This window comes from Chaetodon trifascialis, chromosome 4 (genome assembly GCF_039877785.1).
Source record: "Chaetodon trifascialis isolate fChaTrf1 chromosome 4, fChaTrf1.hap1, whole genome shotgun sequence".
Taxonomy (NCBI): Eukaryota; Metazoa; Chordata; class Actinopteri; order Chaetodontiformes; family Chaetodontidae; genus Chaetodon; species Chaetodon trifascialis.
Window position 1 is genome coordinate 7,241,128 of NC_092059.1, and position 19,362 is coordinate 7,260,489.

General features: G+C 43.7%; 1 protein-coding gene across 1 annotated transcript; it reads right to left on the reverse strand.

Annotated features, from left to right (window-relative positions):
• Positions 1–690: 690 nt before the first annotated feature.
• Positions 691–16,624, reverse strand: LOC139330093 (semaphorin-4E). Its single transcript, XM_070960826.1, has 14 exons — positions 16,497–16,624; positions 9,170–9,695; positions 8,727–8,869; positions 7,790–7,852; positions 7,315–7,413; positions 5,983–6,082; positions 5,556–5,666; positions 5,192–5,343; positions 4,780–4,952; positions 4,324–4,480; positions 4,013–4,235; positions 3,585–3,700; positions 3,127–3,346; positions 691–3,013 (listed from the first exon to the last, which is right to left on the reverse strand). Exons 2-14 carry the CDS (start codon positions 9,276–9,278, stop codon positions 2,259–2,261), a joined length of 2,421 nt encoding a protein of 806 aa, XP_070816927.1. The 5' UTR covers positions 9,279–9,695; positions 16,497–16,624; the 3' UTR covers positions 691–2,258.
• Between the last annotated feature and the right edge of the window lie 2,738 nt (positions 16,625–19,362).

The following is a 19,362-nucleotide window of genomic DNA, read 5'->3' on the forward strand; positions in this document are numbered from 1 at the left end:
TTTGTCTGGTCATAATCAAAGCTGTCGTCCATCTAGCGACCCAGTCGAGTGCTCAGTCCACTTTAATCCACTTTCACGCTGCAATGGTTACACTCTTAAAGTTAGATTTACTTAAGCAGTCTCTTCATGTCGTATTATTAATATCCTTTATCAGATGTGTTCACAGAGGTGAACCTCACTCCATCCTTGTGAACAACTGAGCCTTTCCAGGATGCCCCTTTCATACCCAATCATGATTCTATCACCTGTTACCAATCAACCTGTTTACCTGTGGAATGTTCCAAACAGGTGTTTTTGGAGCGTTCCACATCTTTCCCAGTCTTTAGTTGAGACATCTTGCTGCATCCCATTCAGATTAAGCAGATATTTACAAAAATCAATCAAGTTGATGAGTTAAAATCTTAAATATGTTGTCATATATGTCAAAAAGGATTAGTAAGTTATCACATTCTGTTTTGTGTTTTTGGTTGAATTTGGGGTGTTTTTACATTTTCGTATCTTGACAACTGTGTTGTCCTTGAATGCACCTAAAACAAACTGATACTCCAGAAAGAAATGTCATTGATGGCAGTTGTTCTGGACCACCGTCCACCGCTCGGCCCACGTGGGGTCTGGATGCCCACGTGTGCTGTGGTTTTTTTCTGTATCCCTTGTTCTCAGCGTAGAGATCTCTCACCCTGGCAAAGAGATGACACTGCCGTATTGATTTATTCAGAAGCGTTCGAAGAAAGTGAGTGTGGGATAAAAAGCCCTGTGAGCATCATAGCAAAAAAACGTAGAAGACAGCATGAACTAAAAAGTAAGCGAAGAAACCTCATTAAATCTTGGGAGGAAAAGTAGGGCTGATGAGCAAGAGAGAGGGCAGCTTAAAAAAAAGTGATTTCTGAAACTTAAAAACAACTCTGTATAAGCCCACTGGCTTTTTTTAGAATAAAGAAACTCAAAACAATAGCTGACAAGTGGTTTGCCTTAATTCCCCGGTGTAAATAGGCCTCTGCACATGAAGCATGAAAGCGGTTTTTTTTTGTTTTGTTTTTTTAAAAAAGCCCTGCAAAATCTGGGCAACTGCATCAGCAATATTTTATTAATTGTAATTTTATTGGACCAATATAGGTTAACCTTAATTCTGTTTATGACAACTTCCTCATACAGCACTGTTGAATAATTGAGCAGAGACCCACTTCAAGCCTTTCATATCTACAGTACGTGCAGCAGCTCTGAGCGCTGTTGTTAATGACAGAGTGCGAAAAACACGGAGCAGATTCAGGCGACTTTCCTGTAATTTCGTTGGGTCTCAGACTCACTCGGCAAAAACAAACATGTCTGAGGTAATTGTGGAGTCACTGTTTTTTTGTTGATATTTTTGCGCCACACAATCCACAGGAGGATCTGCTGGGAAACATCAAGGCAACCAGCCTGTCGCTTAAACTTCCAGCATCACTTTCAAATAAATGTCTGTGAGAGAGACGTTAATCATTACTGACTGCTAGACACATGTCAAATTCTCAATAAAGTTTTTTTTTTATTCCCAACAAGGGCTGCATTTTCCAAAGTTTGACATCAAAAACTCAAAGTCTTATCTGTGCTGCGTCTCTGATGCAAAGAGCCGATTCGCTGACAGAAGCGCACACCCACGCTTCTGCATCCCAGTGACACGTTAGCTCGCTGTCAGTGATGATATAACATTTAGTGGAGTGAAATAATCTTTTTTTTATTCATTGGCATTTGAATGCTTACACACACACACACAGATGCATTTGTAGTTCATTAACAGCCATCTGGAAATAAAAGAGTAGCACAGGCTATTTATCAATCATGAACACAACCAGAGACTCGATTCTCTGATGAATGTTGTTTTAAATAAAAGCCATAAAATGAAATGTGTCAAGGATCACAAGTATTATAATTGCTGAAATAAAAACTTCATTGTGACAAATAAATAGCTGGAAAAAAGGTCTTGGCTCTACAGAAAATATACACCAAGTGTATTCACAATTTATCATTATACAAAAAAATACATATACAAAAAAGGACTTTTCAGCAGTTTCCTGGAGTGAAAATTCCACCAGGAGAATCCTGAAAAGCGTGTGCAGTGAACATCAGTGGCCCAGTCTGAGTATGGAAATGACAGACGGTGGCAACGGGACACCAGTCAAAAGAATTTATAATGCGAAAACCTCTTCTCCAGCGGTGCATCTATAGGAAGATAATTAGTCCACTGTCGTCGGCCTTCGACTGAATTCTATACCTCAGCAGAGTCAAATCTCTGACTCATCATTTATGTATCCCAGACCGTCCAGACTTGAAATGTTGGCCATAGGTGTGAAGTGGTGCTCCCCGTTCCCTTTGAAGTCAACAGCAGAGTGATTATTATTGGCACTGAAAGGTCTTCCACACTCAGGCCCCAGGAGCTTTATCTCTGAAGTTCTGTTCTGGATGTGCATGTATTCGGCTGACTGCCTTTTCCCCTCGCTTTCACTGGAGCGCTGCGCAAACTTGAAACATCCCCAACGTCCTTGGCTCCACATAAAAAATATGACCCCCATCAGGCAGAGGCAAAGCAGCGAAAGCAGAGCCACCGCCACCTCCAAATGAGTCACCCTGCCAGGGTTGCTTTGAGTCTCGGGGGACAACGGGTCCTCGTTTGGCGGCCGCGCTGTTGCAGCCATTTTTCGACCGTGGTTAGTGCCAGAGGAATTTGTCACCTCATTGCCGGGAGTAGCGCTGCCCCCGCCTCCTGGGCCCGAGGCGAGCTGTAATTGATAAGCCGCCACAGTCCTGTTGTACGTTCTGCCGCTGATCTGCTCTACGGAGTGGCAGGTGTACAGGCCAGCGTCCGATTCGGAGGCACTCAGGATGAGGAGGCCCCCGCTGTAGATGTAGTATTTGTTGTTGGAGTGAAGTGTTTGGTCAGAGAATCGCCACAGGACCTGCGCCAAGTTGGAGTGGATCTGGCAGGGCAGCTGGATGTTGTTCTCAGGAACTAGGGTAAAGTCCACAGCAGCTACTGGATCTAAAAACACACACACACATGGTTGGCCCCACTGCATACTAATGAGTGAAGGCTGCTGGGATGCCGTTTCCTCCCAGTAATGCATGCAAATAGCATCCTGTGAGGGGACGTACCTGGCTGAGGACATTGTGAGGCGTCTCCTTCCTTCAGACTCTGTAGTGCAGGCTTTGAGGAGGGTGACGAGCTGTGGACTGAGGAGCACTGCTGGGCGGTGAAGTCCCAGGCACAGTAGGGATCCCTGGCCAGGATGCAGTCCACACAGGTGTCATAGCGGCTGCAGTTACTGACCGGCATCTGGATGGCACCGAACTCTGAACCTGCATACAGCTGGCCCTATGTTTGCACAGACACCCATTAACAAACCAATAGCATGTAATCTTTATTACATTGAAGCCTCTTTATTGGCTGTTTGTGGCAATTAAGTGACAACATATTTAAAATTAGATAACTTCAGACTGAAGCTTACTGTGCAATATTTGCCAAGAAAAACATCAGTCAACAGTAAAATCATCTATAATCATGATGAGCTAACAAACCGTGCTGCCATTACACTGAACCTGCTATGAATTACCTTGCTGGACAGGAGGCGCAGGGTGCTTATAGGCACAGGGTTTTCGTACAGTTGAATCTCCTCAATGATGAGCATCTCTCCACCGTAGTTGACAGCCTTCTGCACGTAACCGTTTTCTATCAGGACACAAAAAAAAGGACCATTTAATACCCATTTAGCACAAGACAAACATTAACCAAGATCCTGGTTTTGATATACCCTCTTATTACTGTGTGTTACTGAACAAACCACACAGTCCCAATGAAACAGACTGTTAAACCATTATAAGTAATAGCTTCTTAAACTTTCAATGACATTTTCACATTGAATGAGAAATACCAAGTTTTGTCTGGCTTTAAGTTTAATTTAAGCTAATTATCTAAGAGCTCACAATATTTCCTCTTCTACTTTAATCTTAGTAGAGCTGCACCCACATAGTCAAAGCTTACCGGTGCCGATGAACATGACGGCGTATCTCTGTCCGTCCAGCGCCAACACACTGTCCACTACAATCCGAGTCAGCAGAGCTCCCCTCTTGACCAGCATCGGCCCTCCTGTCAAAGGCCGAACAGCCTCGTCCATCAGGGGGCGGTCCCTGATGAACTGGAGGGTTTTGTCAGGAAGGTCGAGGGAGCGGTTCATCCCCATTTTACGTGCCACATTATTGATGCACTGAAACAGAAAACTTTAGTTTAGAACTGAGGGGGTTTCAGGCAGGCCCTGCATGCTTTAATATCCAGTATGACCTCTTTAGACTCACCGCTCCTGGTCTGGGAACGGGCACCTCTCCAGTGTACATCACCCACTTGACGTGAGATGTCTCCACAGCGACAGGCGTCTTAAACTTGCCCTCGCTGAAAATGTCTCGAATGGCCGACACACTGTATGCACACACTGCAGAGGTCTGGGACAAGCTCCTGGACACACCAAGTCAAACACGTAGTCAAACAAACTGCCAAATGTTTGTTTGACTTGTAGGACTTTGACTTTTTAAATCTTTAATTAATGTGTCAAATTAAAATATTAACTGCTTAATGCCTTCTATTCGAATGGACACAATGAATCAAATGGAAAAAAACTCTAATTTGAGGTTTTTGTTTTGTCTTTTGACCACCAACAGCTTTTTATTCGTCCTTACTGACTTCTCAGTTTACTTCCCACCATGCCGCACGCCAACGCCCACCCTAAGCCATTTGTTTTGGTTGTAAGCACTTACGACTGCGGCGTGAAGACAGCGTAGAAGACGCTCTTCCTCCAGTCATCGTGCTTCAGCAGGAAGACATCCTGGACAATGGGGGGCAGGCTGGGTTCAGGGAGGGAACAATCCAGACGTGCTTTCAGGAACGACGTCCATTTCCTCTGTAGTGTCCGCTGGCCGCCCATATCCCCCTAAACGCAGAGACAGAGCGCTCTGTCATGTGCAACTATGCAGATATTCCACTTAACCACAACAACCAGAGCAGCGTCAGACAGGGAGCGTGAGGCCAAACACAGAATCAAGCTGGAATGTAAACCTTCTCTGGCTTACCAAAAACAGTTGGCAGACAGTCCATTTCCATGTTTTCAATGTCTCTGAAAATATTAAAGGTCCCACAGAAACTACATTTTCATACTGAACTTAGTTATACCTTGCAGACACGGGCCACTCGAGACACTGCAACTTTGCTGTAGAAGTCGTACTCCATGGCATTCTCGCTGAAGAACAAGTAGACCTTATCGTCATCACCATCAGGACTATCAAGACTCTCACCCACAAAGTCCATGTAGACAAAGTTTGGCTCTGAAATCACAGAACATGACATTAGCGCTCAGGACTAGCGCAGAAAAATCTAAAATGTTTGATCTGCCTCCGTTTGGTTTAAGAATACTGTATCTACAAATATCATCGAGTGCATCATGCACAAGTATTATCTGTTGCTGCAGTCGACTCTAAACTATGCACACCATTATATAAAACTTTAAATGGCCGGGTTTTGCAGAGGAGGAACTCACCACTGAGCCAGGAGCTCTTAAACTCAGTGCGGAGAGCCAAGTCCGAGGTACGCAGAACCACAGGCTCAGAGCCCAAGAAGTTGATGGATGTAGCAGAATACAGGTCATTTCCTGTTGGACAGGAACAAGAGATCAGGGAAAATTCCATTATTTATATTGAGTTGGAACAATATCTCATTTATATGCCTACTAATGGACTGAACCAACTAGCTTTTTTTCTGACTAATTAGTGCATATTTGGAGTGAGCAGGTAGCACTAGCAAGGGCACCGGGTGACATTTGCAAAGCATTCGGTGCTCCGGTCTTGTGGCTAGTGAAATTTGCACACAGTTATCATACCCTGATCTTTTCTGTTGGTGGACTTTGAATGCTCAGCAGTATTTCGTGCTTTGTTCCCTTTGGCTGCAAATCTGACTCAGACACTCACCAACCATGAGGGAGGAGTATCTCTGGAAGGGATCAAAAGGACACTTCCCCTTCCCCTCCTCCTGCTTTCCCTCCAGCCTCAGCTGTCCATTAACAAACGTCTGTTGGAAACAAAGGGAGAGAGAGGAAAGGAAAACTTTTTAAGAACTCATCCAATGAAAATCAAGTTTTTAACATATGGTGTTTTCAATATGCTATGAGTCGACGCCGTGCCTGAGCATTTCCTCCTTGGAACTGCAGTGGACCAATCACAAACATGGATTCAGATGGCCAGGGTTTCATAAGTCACATAACGAAGTAATCAATCATATCAATTTGCCGTTTAGAGCTGTAGCGTGACGTAGCTGAGGAGAAGCAGGTGTGGCTACGTATCGGTGTTTTGTAAGATAGGTTTCACTATTTTCAAAATGATCTCTTTTCAGTTGCAAAGCTGCAAAGGAAGAAATGGTGACCCTCCATGTGTTATCAGTCTGAAAATCCAAGAGCCAAAAAACCGACCAGCCAACGCGCTGGTCAGTTTATTTTTGTCAGGTTTTATCTGTTTACCAAAGTTAGGCTGCCAGTGGCACGATGATTCATGTCGCACGCTGAGGGGACACTTTACAAACTTAACTAGACTTCACAAAAAGATTCAGCCCTGATTCCTCAGCAGGAAGCAGTGGCCTTGGGGCAGAGTGCCAAGGACGAGGTTGGGAGGTCGTCCATGGGATGCAGTTTATATGCCACCAGACATATCATGAGCAAAATAAGCAGTCAACACCATGGCTGAGCATTTCCACCTTTGGCGCTGCAGTGGACCAATGACAGACAGGCAAGGTTTCATGTCACATATATAGCTGAATAACTCCTATATCACAACTTGCCATTGCGTAGCGTACAGTAGCTAGCAAAACAGACAACAAACAGAGGTTTGTGTGTTTGATGAGAAGAGATGAAGGTGAACAGGTACGCTCGAGCTGCAGGAGAGCGACGGAGGGGTGGGTGGAGATAGAGGCAGAGGACGATTTGGATCGACGCATACTGAACAAAGGCAAAGGTATGGCGTTACATCTAAGTCATTTTAAGACATGAAGGGATTTTCAGGGTTTAACCAATGCCAGGAGAGGAACTTTGAGCGATGGACCTGTTGGTTTTGATCTTTTTTGTGGATTTGTTGACAATAAAAACATATAGAATGCCAACTTCATCCTTTAAACATGCAAAACCACTGAAGAGCTTGAAGGAGCCAGTGACAGGTTTATAATCAAAGTAAAGGGAAAAGGGCAGAGGTGCTGCCTACAGACACACTTTATAAAATCCTCTCGGCTAACTGCGTACTCTGCTGTGTACTCACCATATAATCACAGGTGGGGCTAAAAGCGTTTGTGCCACACACGTACATCGCAGTGTCATTCACTCTGTGCAGGGTCCGAATGTAGTTCCGGCATTCCACCTGCAACAAGATCCAGCAGAGAGAATGCCAAGGTCAGAGCTTTGTTAGTTCAGCCGCAAAAACACAAACATGCCACATGCACATACTGGCTGCACTGGCTGCCTGGAGTTGAGCTGGTGACCAGAAGGTCAAGGCTGTGTACATGCATTTTCTTCTCAAGCCTTTATTTGGACATGCAGTTTGAAGCTGCGAGCAAAGCACTTCAAAGAGAATTCTGTGTTACTTGAAAAGGCAAAAAAAAAAAGGCTCCCATATAAATGATTTACAAATGCAAAGCGATAAACTGCATAGGGGAGTAAACTGCATCTTTTAAGGCCATATCCTTGCCCTAGAAGTAAAAATTAGCATGCACTGTTTTGACAGACATTACACAAACCTCAGCGTGTTTTCCTTTGTATGTGCACTCCCTCTGCTTCTCCTCTGTAACTCGCCAATACACCTGCATCAACAGAGGGAAAGTGTCTTGTCAAAGCATGCAGGAACGGTGTCGCAACCCCACAACACAACAGTGGAGCTGGAGCCCATCTACCCTCACATATTTCCTTGTTTGTCTAACAGCAAGACCAGCCAGTACACTGCAGAGGGGGGACATCGATAGCTCTTCAGTTGGGACTCTTAGCTGTGTAACTACAATTACGAATCAACAGACCTCAGTCTAGAACTCAACAAGACCATCTCGTTCAAATTCCTCACGCAAACATGCGCCGGCTGCTGATGTGAGAGCAGTTCTAATCAATCAAATCTGAATCTGAAGCGTACCTTCAGGCAAAATGCACTCAAAATCCTGAAGGATGGCTGAGAAAGATATTCAAAACACGCACTTATTAGAGCCATGACTGAGAGCTGGTCAAACATTTCCAAATTGTGAGTAAAAGGCAACAGAAGGCTGCACTTTTTATGATACAAACCCAACCTGAAGGTCATGAAATGGTTCAAGGGATGAGAATGCAAAAACATTTACCTCTGTTGCACCAAATTAGATTTTTCTTTTAACTCCCTGAGCGACTCGTGTCCATACTGCCACGATGATGTGGAGTCACAATTAGACACTACTTCATTTTAAAGGGAACCACTGATATAATCCACAATTAGCCACGACAACTTCGACTCCACAAAATCTAATTGTTCAAAAAAATCTTTCCTTTTTATCTGCAATAATGATAAATTAATAGCTATTTGATAAAAAAAAAGCCTTTGCATGTTAATTTCCAACTGTTCTGCAGACATGTGACCTTCAAACAGAACACCGATGATCCGACCTGCACTTTTTTCTGAACAGATTTTCCCGAACGAGTCTCTTCACATGTGCTTACCGCTGCCTTTCTGACAGAGACGTTGTTGATGTCCAGAGCGTATATGGCCTCTCTGGCCCCCAGCAGCAGCACGCCCAGGTCGTCTCTCATGAGCATGGTGGAGTAGTTGAAGATCCCCTCCTCTCTGAACGACTTCAGCTCGTCTAAACGGGAGAAGATCCGCGTGACTGTTTCATTTGATTTTATACATTTTAGTTGCCGTGACTCTGTGCTGCTGGAAAAATGCTCCCACAGCAAAAACAAAATGCAAATTCACTGAAGTTTTTCCCAGCGAGCACAAAAACCAAGCAGTTAAAGATCCACTATTTGTTCAAATACATCAATAAACTGCTACAAATTCTCATGATTACTGATCCAGCCAGGGTTAATTCTATTAGCTAAGTAGCCAAGGAAGAATATGCAATGACTTATGAGCGGGAAGGCTTTGAAAATGTGCAACTTACTCTGGTAGGGGACAGTCTTTCGTGGGACACAGTAGTGACTGCTGAGTGTACTAAAGGAAACATTGAGCATCAATCCACAGATGAGGCTCAGGGCTAAGAGAAGAGACATGGCTCAGAGTCCAGGTTTGTCTAAGTGTGGAGGAGCTGCACAGTCCAGCTCTGCCACCAAAGCACCCGATCAGAGACAGATCATGGTCCAAGGTCTCAGTCCAGATGTTGCTGTTGTTACACTGCGGTGATGTCACTGTCCTGGACGTGTGCCGCTCTGCCACAAGTCATCATTGCTTTAAAAGACCCTCTACAGGGAGCTCGTACGTATGTTTAACCAGTGCCTGCGGGATGCAGCTCAACCCCCCTCGATTCAGTTTGAAGTCGGTGTCCTGCGTGGTGAAGATCTATGTCGGCGTTAGCCTCCAGCGCAGCGCTAATGAGCCACTGGTGTCCTCTATGGAAGGAGGAGCAGAAGCCATGCTGCCCAGCTACTGGTGAGGGGTGCTGGAGGAGATCAGCTTCATGGTGCCCACCTCTAGGAAAGATATGCATTCAATTATTAAAGAGACCCATGATGTGGAAAGACTGACTTTAGTGCTAGAATTGGGAATTATGCATACATTAAAAGACGAACAAAAAAAGATAATATATTTGCTTCAAAAATGAAACTGCTGGCTGGCTTGACTCCTTATTTCTTGTTATATACTTCATGTATCATGTATTATAAAGAGCTACATGAAGATTTCATGCCCCCCTCTTTTCAGTTATTGTAATGTGATTGTGATGGAGTCTGCTGTGTTTATTTCCCTTACTCAATTATCAAAAAGAAAATCTCAGCAGTAAAGTAACTTACATTCTTGCTTACAGTAAACACAGCAAGAAAGAATGAAAGAAAGATTCAGATCTTTCACCGGAGAACTAAGAGCATGAAAGAGTCTTCCCTCTTAAAGGGACACTTCAAACATTTAGCTTTGCATTAAGGTGTAAGACTCACAGCAGACAGATTAAATCCATGTATGAGTCCAGAGAGCACCAGATCCTACAATTCCCATAATGCAAACCTGTGCAGCATCTTTCATCTGACTCTCCCTGCAAATTTGCAGTCCCGGGTTGAATCCCAGATACCCCTGATGACCTGCTTATTTTCTCAGGCTTCAGAAAGCTCCCTTCAAAGCCACAGAACACATAAAAGAACTATTTTCCAAGCTGAGTGATACTCCTTGTGACAAGTGGAGTGGTCCTCATGTATAAAATCAGTGCAGCTTATTCTGCTCACTGCCTGAAGTTTAAAGATAAGACAAAAAGTGTGCGGGCAGGGAATGTGACGTACATGAACATGCCTTGCTGTTTGTCAAAAACACATGCAGTCTACCAGCCAAGGACAAATTTAACCTCATTGTTACATCAGAGGAGTCTAGCACCACTTACAGTCATACTTAAAAAAGTCGAAATTGTAAACTTCACAGAGGAAACTGATTTCTGCAGCGTGCCCTGCTGCCCTTCAACCCCCACTCTCTCTTCCTCCTCTACTCTCTGTGTCTTCCTGTCCTCCTCCCTGATAAGAACCAGCTTCCTCTGGGCTCAGCGGGGTTCACGCAGCAGAGGGGGATCAGTTCAGGTTTGGGCATGCATGCAGATCGCAACAATTCGCTGCTTTAGCACTACCCTGGGATTCATGCTGAATTGAGACTTACCACTTCTTTGGCGAGTTTCTGTCTGTTTTGACTAACTGAGCAGCGCAGCCTCATTCAAAATTCATCAAGGCACTTTTTCTCAGAATAACACACAAAGCATACTTAAGAGTCAGACTCGCAAGGTAAAAACTATACTCTTGTCTTTGTGGTGCACGTCGCTCAAAAACCGCCGCACCACACAGCTGCTTTTGCAACCGTTATTTAGATTTTAGCTTGCAGAGAAAAAAATAATACAGCAGATTTCACAGAGATGCATCCTTTGAAACACACACCACAGAGTCCCTGCCTGTTGACAGAAACCAAAATGACAGCATCCAAATTTCCTCGAGAGACAGCCAGGCGCTCGCTCCCCTTTGCCTCTGCACAACCTCGGTTTTGAACGTGCGTTTTGCAACAAACTGCCATGCTCCCACCTTGTTGTTACTTGACACAGCCAGACGAGCCGCTGCATGTATGGGACTGCTCGTGTGTTGTCAGAGCACTGGCGTCTTGCGTACTTTTTCCCTCAGGCTGTGAGGGGAGGGCAGGGATGGTAGGTTGAGCGTTACAGCTGAACGGGATGACTGCAGGTTGTTTCTCACAGCATTTGACAGATACTTCAGTGCCGTGCAGACAGGCAGGTATGGCTACGGCAATAGAAGAGCATGCAGCAGTTGTCCCTCTTTTCTCTTCTTTTGTTTATCCACGGTGACACTCAAACATTGACGTGCACACGTGTGGAGGGGTGTGTGGGGGGGGGGGGGGGGGCATGCACAGCTGAGGTTTTTACACAAGTTGCTGGTAACTATTTACACAGAGCTGGTTAAGTTTCTTCTAAAAGGAGTTCTTTAAATTTGATCTGTCAAGTTACTTAATTTAAATGAAATGCCATTTTTTTCAGTCTACATTTTACTGGATAAACTCCTACAAAATCTCAACATGTCTCAAGTAATTTAAAATGTTTTTTGGCGTCCTTCCTTTGTCAAAGTTTAACAAATCATTTATCTAAAGCTGCATTCATTGCCCTTTTATTCGGCACTTTGAGGCGGGACTAGCTGACATATCATCACCTCACACCATAAATGTACTGTGGCCAACATTTCAGCAACAGGGCAGCATTACCATTTGTTTGGAGTCATGTTTCTGGCCACCTGACGAAAGCAAGTCAAATATTTACTCTACTTCAGATCCGTTCAGGTCTTCACCAGCTCCACAGGGGCAATGTGGCACGTTAGCTGCTAAAAGCTCCATCTGTCTTCACCAGCTAGTTGCTATCTTTGTCTGTCACTTGTTGATGGAGCGGAGGCTTACAGTCGGTTTATCAGCTGCAAAAAGCTGCGGCTTGCATTAGCACCCAGGCGTTCGAAGGCCCGAAAGCCAGTTAAACATTTAAAGCGATCAGACTTTAAAACTTCACGCAGAGCTGCAGAGTTCTGTTCTAATCACCCGTCACTGTGAGCAACACCTTTCACTCTGCATGCAATTTGATCCATCGTTCACGAAAAATATTGATTAGTGCAGCTTTAAGCTTTCCATAGAAGCAATTATATAATCAGAATTACATAAAGCATGAATAATAAAACTTTTGGATTGCGAGATGATGGCCCCACATTTATATCTCTGCACCTTTGCTCCCTGCTTTGTTCGTTTTGATTTATCAGGAAGGACCCACCCATGGACTGTTGACCTCTCACTTCATCACTGCCAAAATCCATTTGTAATGGTGCACTCACTTTAATAGCTGCAGACTTGATGGATGATTTATTAACTGTTTATGTTCATAGGAGCAGCCCTTCTGCATGTATGCCTTATCCGAACAGATTTTTACTTCTCCTCGGGGCTGAGCTCTCGTCTCAGTTCTCTGTTTCATCTTGAATCACTGTTTCTTCTGCACCTAGAGACCAAGATCATAATAAACCAACGTTCAAATTAGGTGTGCTCACCCCCTGGACTCAAAGGGTATGTTGTGAAAGACTGGTGTGAAATCCAGTTATGTATTTTGCTTACAGGGACTTAATGCTGATTCATGTACAGCCAGTGAAACCTGGCCAAGGATCGGTCTTTAAACACACAGCTGTGTTATACAAGTCTCCAAATGTGGGACGACACATGACCCGATCACACACACAACATGAAAAAAGTGGAATATTTCTGAATGACGGTGTTTATGAAAGAATGGTACAGTATCTGCATATGATGAAAAGCACTTTAAAACTGTTCTCTTTGTGTCTCTTGAAAGTCAACCTGACATTTGAAGCACTGCTCGCATAAAAATACAGCAACCACAAAGTCAGTGTGAGGGAAGATGAACATCTGCGAAACCAGAACAACCAACAAGAGCGTGACTAAAACAGGGTCTTTACATCTCTATAAGTCCGGATGTAAATGTGAAAATGCATTCCCCACATGTGCGATATATGTCAAGCAGAGCTCCTGAAAGGGTCTGCACTGCGGCTGCTGGTGGGTTTTTACTCATCAAGATGTAGAGTGTGAACAACTGTGGGTTCAAAGGCTGCACATGAGCCAGTACAATAGGCTGGAGAAGCCCTGCAGCAAGTATCTCCAGACACTCCAACCACTTGAAGCATGAGGATATTTATAGCCTGTTCAGAAGCCTCCACAATATCCACAATACCCGACCATAGATTCTCACTACGACTACATGCTGCCTATTAAGTAAAACCCTAAACAGCAGCATGTGAGACGTGCGCAGACAAGCCCGCTGTTGTCATCACCGCAAGTCATAACAAATCCAGATCCAAAAAGCCGTGTGAACCCTCAAACAGCTGGAGCGAGCGCGTAAGCTCTGGCTCTGGAGAACGTCTTCCTCTGCGTTACGCCGGGCTGCATGGGCGAGGCCTCCTCTGGCTGTAACTGATTCACCTGAGCAGCTGACTAACTGGTCTACAAGTCTGATGCTGGTTGAGTCACTGGTTGACTGGCTTGGTGCCTGTTTTCCTGCCAGTCAAACGTAAGCTGTGCGGCTCCCTGGCAGGCCGGCTGGCGAGCAGAGTTCCATCACAGGGGCCTGAACAGGAAACCGGTTGTGGGAGGGTGTTCACCTTTGACACTCCTTGTGTCACAGACTCTGTTGTGAAACATTCACTGGAAAACACACCCCGGTTCAGCAGCGGGTTGTATTTTTGCAAGCTCAGATGGCTGCAATGAACCGTTCTTTTCGCATAATGACAGCAGCTTCCCACCTTTTGTTTCCATGTGCAGGAGAGTAGTAATTAGCCCAAAAGCACACTTCAAAAACATGCTGTGTGTACAGTTTTCTGGCCTGTTAGCACCTATATCATTAAACTAATGGATAACTAACAGTCTAAGCATTTAAAAGGCCCAATGTGTAGGATTTAGTGGCAAAGGTGCTCTCTGGAGTCAGTGTTTGCTTGTCTGGGCTACTGTAGAAACATGGTGGTGCAACATCTCTGAGGAGGAGGACCCACTCCTGTGGATACAAAGATCTCATTCTAAGATAATGAAAACACAACATTTTTTTTTCCAGGTGATTATACACTGATGAAAACATAATTGTGAATATTATATTCCATTCCTGCCAACAGAGCTCCCTAAATCCTCCACGCAACGCAAATAAAGATGACAAGCAAGCTACAAAATAAAAAAGCAGCAATAATAAGAATGTTGCCTCTTCTTTGACAAATTGCTTGTCGTTGATGAGACAGGTCTGGTTGTGTGTAAATACACACCTGAATGCACACACTGGGAGACACACGCACACACCCAGGCAAGTCTGAGCAGGATTCATGGCACAAAAGGAAAATATGAAGACATCTCTGCCTGCTCTGCCTGCACTGTGCGACAAGTTCACTGACAAGATGGAAACACCCAAGAAAACAAAATGTGGTGAGCGCTTCAAGTTGGATTTCAAATCAAAACCAAGAAACGGATGTCATGAAACTTTATTCATCTCTGTAGAGCCAACACCAGGGCTGCAACAATCACCTCTACATGGATTCATTTTTCGATTACTTTCTTGATTAATCAATTAATGGTTCGGTCAATGAAATGTCAGAAAATAGTGCCCAAGGTGTCGTTTTCAGATGTCCAGTTCTGTCTGAGAAGTTCATTGAGTCAGAAAAGCAGCTAATCGTCACATCTGAGAGGCTGCAACAAGGGAATGTTTGCCAGTTTTGCTTGAAGCATCCACTATCCAAAAAGTAGCTTTTTTTCGATTGCTAATGAACTAACTGACGAATGACTTCAGCTCAATACGATGAATTGTCTTCAGGTGGATTTGTAGAAGAACAGCAAGACAATCATCAGAGTGGAAGATATGTAGCTGTCACAAATAAAAGGTTCTGAATCAATAGAGAAATAAGAGGACGGACTGTTTACTAGATTGTTCTCATGAGACCAGGTGGCAGAAACAACCATTAAACTGCTTTTTTTCCTGCTGTGGCTCTCCAGACTTGTGTGATCAAAAGTCTAAAAGTCACTTATGTGTGTAAAGTACCTGCAAGAGTGTGTGTGACCAACATCACAGCGAAACTACAGACCCAGTTTACAAGACAAGCGAGTGAAACTCCTTCATCCTGTCACACTGACGAACACCTGGCCAGATGTGTTGATGAACAACACAGAGACGCTGATTCATATTCAACATGCTCATCACTGATGCTGAGTTTTACACAGACTGTGTGTTACCTGTGCAGCAGACCTGCGAGAGGTCAACCATGTGTGGTCCACTGAGGACACAGGACGGCCCAAAGCTCTGGCCCTGAGCTGCAGCTCACTGAGTACTGAAGAGAGAGAATAAACTCTCTCATGGAGGCATTCGATGACTTCTCATTACTAATACTGGGGGTGCTCCTCATACATATGTGCACAGTAAAAAAGGAAACATGCATCACTGCCAGCTCTGACCACAGGCTGCCAGTATATTATTTGTGGTGTGGCTGTGTGCAGCCGTGCCTCGACACCCCGTGACCCCACTGAGCTGCAGCTATGACAGCTAAAATTGGGCAATCCCCAGAGCAAGTGCACAGGCAGCACTTAGTATATCCTCTGCTCGCTCAGCCAGACACGTATCATGTGCTAAAACTCACACCATCCATAAAACTGCACACCCTTAAATATCACGTTAACCCCTGTCACAGTCAGTTGTGCAGGGATATTCAGACTTTCTGTTCGTGTTATTGTTGATGTGCAGATTCTCAGAAATATTCCAGAATGGGACACCAAATGAAATATTGGACATATGTGTCCATTTGAAGGTGTGCCACCTAAACGGTTGGTTTCCAATGGTGAGAATCCATCTACTAAATAAAGACAGGCATTTTTCTCCGCAGGATTCAGCCACATATCCGCTGCTTTGGCGCTTATCCTGAAGCTGCACAGGCGACCCTCCAAGTTGGAGCGTTTCCTCCACTGTCACAGTGTGCGGGGCTCGTGAGGCAGCCTAAACGCATATCCTACTACTGCTTAGTCTTGCTTTCGTCTGCTATTATTAGATTAGGATATCCTATAATCTTAGATAAGTTACAGGGCGCTGCATTCGCGCCTCTCAACCCCACAGGTTGTCAGATCCAATTCCCGCAAGCAGCCCGAGCTCCGCGGGAAAAGAAAAAAAAAACACGCCCGCGGGACGAAGCCGCGCACAAACAAGGCAATAAGTCTCACCGCGTCCGCGTCAGACTCACCGGGAGTTGTCAGGAGCTACATCAGGAGCCGTTCAAACCCGCCGCTGTGTGTCCGCTTTCGGATCCGGCTCGATGCCTTCTGCTCCACCTGCCTAACGCTCACCTCGCCTCTAATTCCTGCAGGGAGCGATTATCCAGCAGCTCTCAGCGCCAGGCAGGGGCTGGTCATGTGACTTTTGATCGCACCTTTCTTTAAAAAAAAAAAAAAAAAAAAAAACAACAAAAGCGCTCGCTCACCTCGCAGCCAATCAGATGTGCGACCGCAAAAATATGTTCATGATTTGACTGGATTGGACCAATTATGCTGTTGTTTGTCGCTGTGTATTAATCCCACGTGGAAATGCATTGACGCTACAACCGGATTTGTCTACATATCAATAGTCACACACTCACATTCAGAATATTACAAACAGGAAAAACAGTACATTGATATTTAATATAAGCTCTGATAATAAACAGAAATTAGTCCCATCATTACATTAGTCATACTAGAAATAGCACTTTGTCTCTCTTTGCCTTTTTGCTGTACAACTGCTGCAACACATTCAAACATGATCAGGTGCTGAAATACAAAGAAAAGGGGGGGGGGGAGGCTTTGAACTGACAGCGTCCACCATCTGCCATCTAGTGGCTGAAAATAGCTATTTTACAGTGAATACTGAGAGGAAATATAAAATAAGATTTCAGGTTTAAGGTAAATCAAAACATCAAATAAACTTAAAAGCACACGACCAGAAATTAATTCAGCTTTCACTGCAGTGAGGACTGTCACAGCTTCAGGGTATGGCTGAATATGAGCAGGAGCTGAGGAAGTCATTGGTGAGGTCTTCCTCACTCTTTGTATCTCCGTTTGTCTTCGTCGTATCTCCTGCCGGGACTCTGGTTCCGGAGGTTCTGAGAGGAGGAAACCATCTTCAGGTTGTCCACCGGCATCCCGGGCCGAGGTGAGGGCTGCTTGGCCACGGGGCGAGTGTTGGCGTAGACAGGATCGTCTGCTGCATTCAAGGGTGAAAACAGGGTGAATTTCAGTTGTTAGAGCGTTTGTTTGTTATTTGTTTATTTTTATTTATTTATTTTTTAAATGTATGCTGCTGAGTTGGCCAAATCTCCCCCAGAGAAGATGAAATCGACCTCAATGGGCCTAAAATAATAATAATAATAATAATAATAATAATAATAATAATAATAATAAGTTCTTCCAGTATTGAAAGTCTGATCTGAAGAAAGTAAAAATGTAAAAAAAACAAAACAGAAATACTGTTTGACTCTTTAAAGTTGTAAAATAAAGAAAATATAGAAGATTAAAAAAAAATTAGTAAACGATTCATTGTAAAGAAGGCCGTTTACTTTTTATTTACTTCTTCGATTTATTCACAAAAATCCAGTGAGGGAATGAAATGAAAATAAAATATTTGATATTATAAAGAATGATGAGATAACCAATTAAATTAAATATACTGTCATTTTACTGATCATTAATTTTATTTTTTTCAATTTCCATTTACAATTGGTCACTAGCATGTAAGTAGCTTTGGATCAATTATCTATTCTAATTATATCCTTTGTTAAAATATTGAAACACTGAAGAAAATCAGAAATTGCATGGTTACATCAAGTTTCACATGATTGCTGCAGTGTAGATCTGAGATATAGGCTCTGATTGGAGGATGGTATTTCTTTGCAGCATAAATGATTCACAGACATTGTTCATGAACTCAATACATGTTGTCATGAAGCTTCTATTGTAATTAAAAGTCAGGAAATGTATACACATATTTGTCCAAATTCAGTGCTCTTATGGTGGCTCATGTGTATAGAGTTCATCAGATAACGTTGAATGATGACTCATCTTGTAATTTCTTTAAAATCCTTAAAATAAACAAGCCAAACTGGAAACTCCTGACGCGCTGTCTGCGTCACATTTTCTGTGTCACTCATCTCACAAACATGACAAACATCGGTTTATACTCGGCAGCACAGCACTTCATCTTTTCCCTAATGAAAGCCGTCACTCACTCACTCACTCACACTTGGATCACGTTCCAAAAGTAGATTAATGAATCAACAAGTGCATCAATGGCACAAAAATGAAATTTCTCTTTGTAGTCAGGATGTTCAGATGGAAAAGGGACAGTGTCAGCACTGACATACTGAGACACTGAGTCATTGCACACGGCAGCAGTTAGACATCCTGCACAGAAGCATCCATCAAACAAACATCACGCTTACAACACACAGAAACTGTTGTGGCATGATGTAAGCGTTCTCTGCATGAGCGTAGCGTGTATGAACGTCCTGTGCTACATCTTACTCTGCTCCACACACGACCACATCTCTCCCTCTGCACGAGAAGCCCACTGCGATGTGTGATGGAATCACTGCACCAACATATGACCAGGTGACTGCATTTCAAGAAGGGATTCATTCGGCATTATGACTTTAAAGGAAACGTGTGTTCGCAGCACGGACTGAGAAAGATATTTGCAGAAGTAATGAGCCAGAGTGAAACGCTGCCATTGCACGTTTCTGCAAAAACTTTGAGTTAAATTTGTATGTTTCATAGTATCATATCAACATTTCTACAGTACTTATCAAAGTGATGTAGCTCAGATTAGTGGAGCATGTATATGAGGGGAGTTTTTCTCACTTGCAGGTGGAGGTTTGTGGTGACAAACCTGTTATTTTCTAACCCTAACCCAGTGGTTTTTATGCCTAAACCCAACCAGAAGTTATGTCTCCACATAAAACTCAAAACTGAAGCGTAAAGAAATATAAACTTTGAACGTAAAGAAGGTAAAGAAATGTAAAACTTCAACATATCTGTGGCTGGAAGAAATGTACAAAGCCAGCATTTATCCTGGTTGAT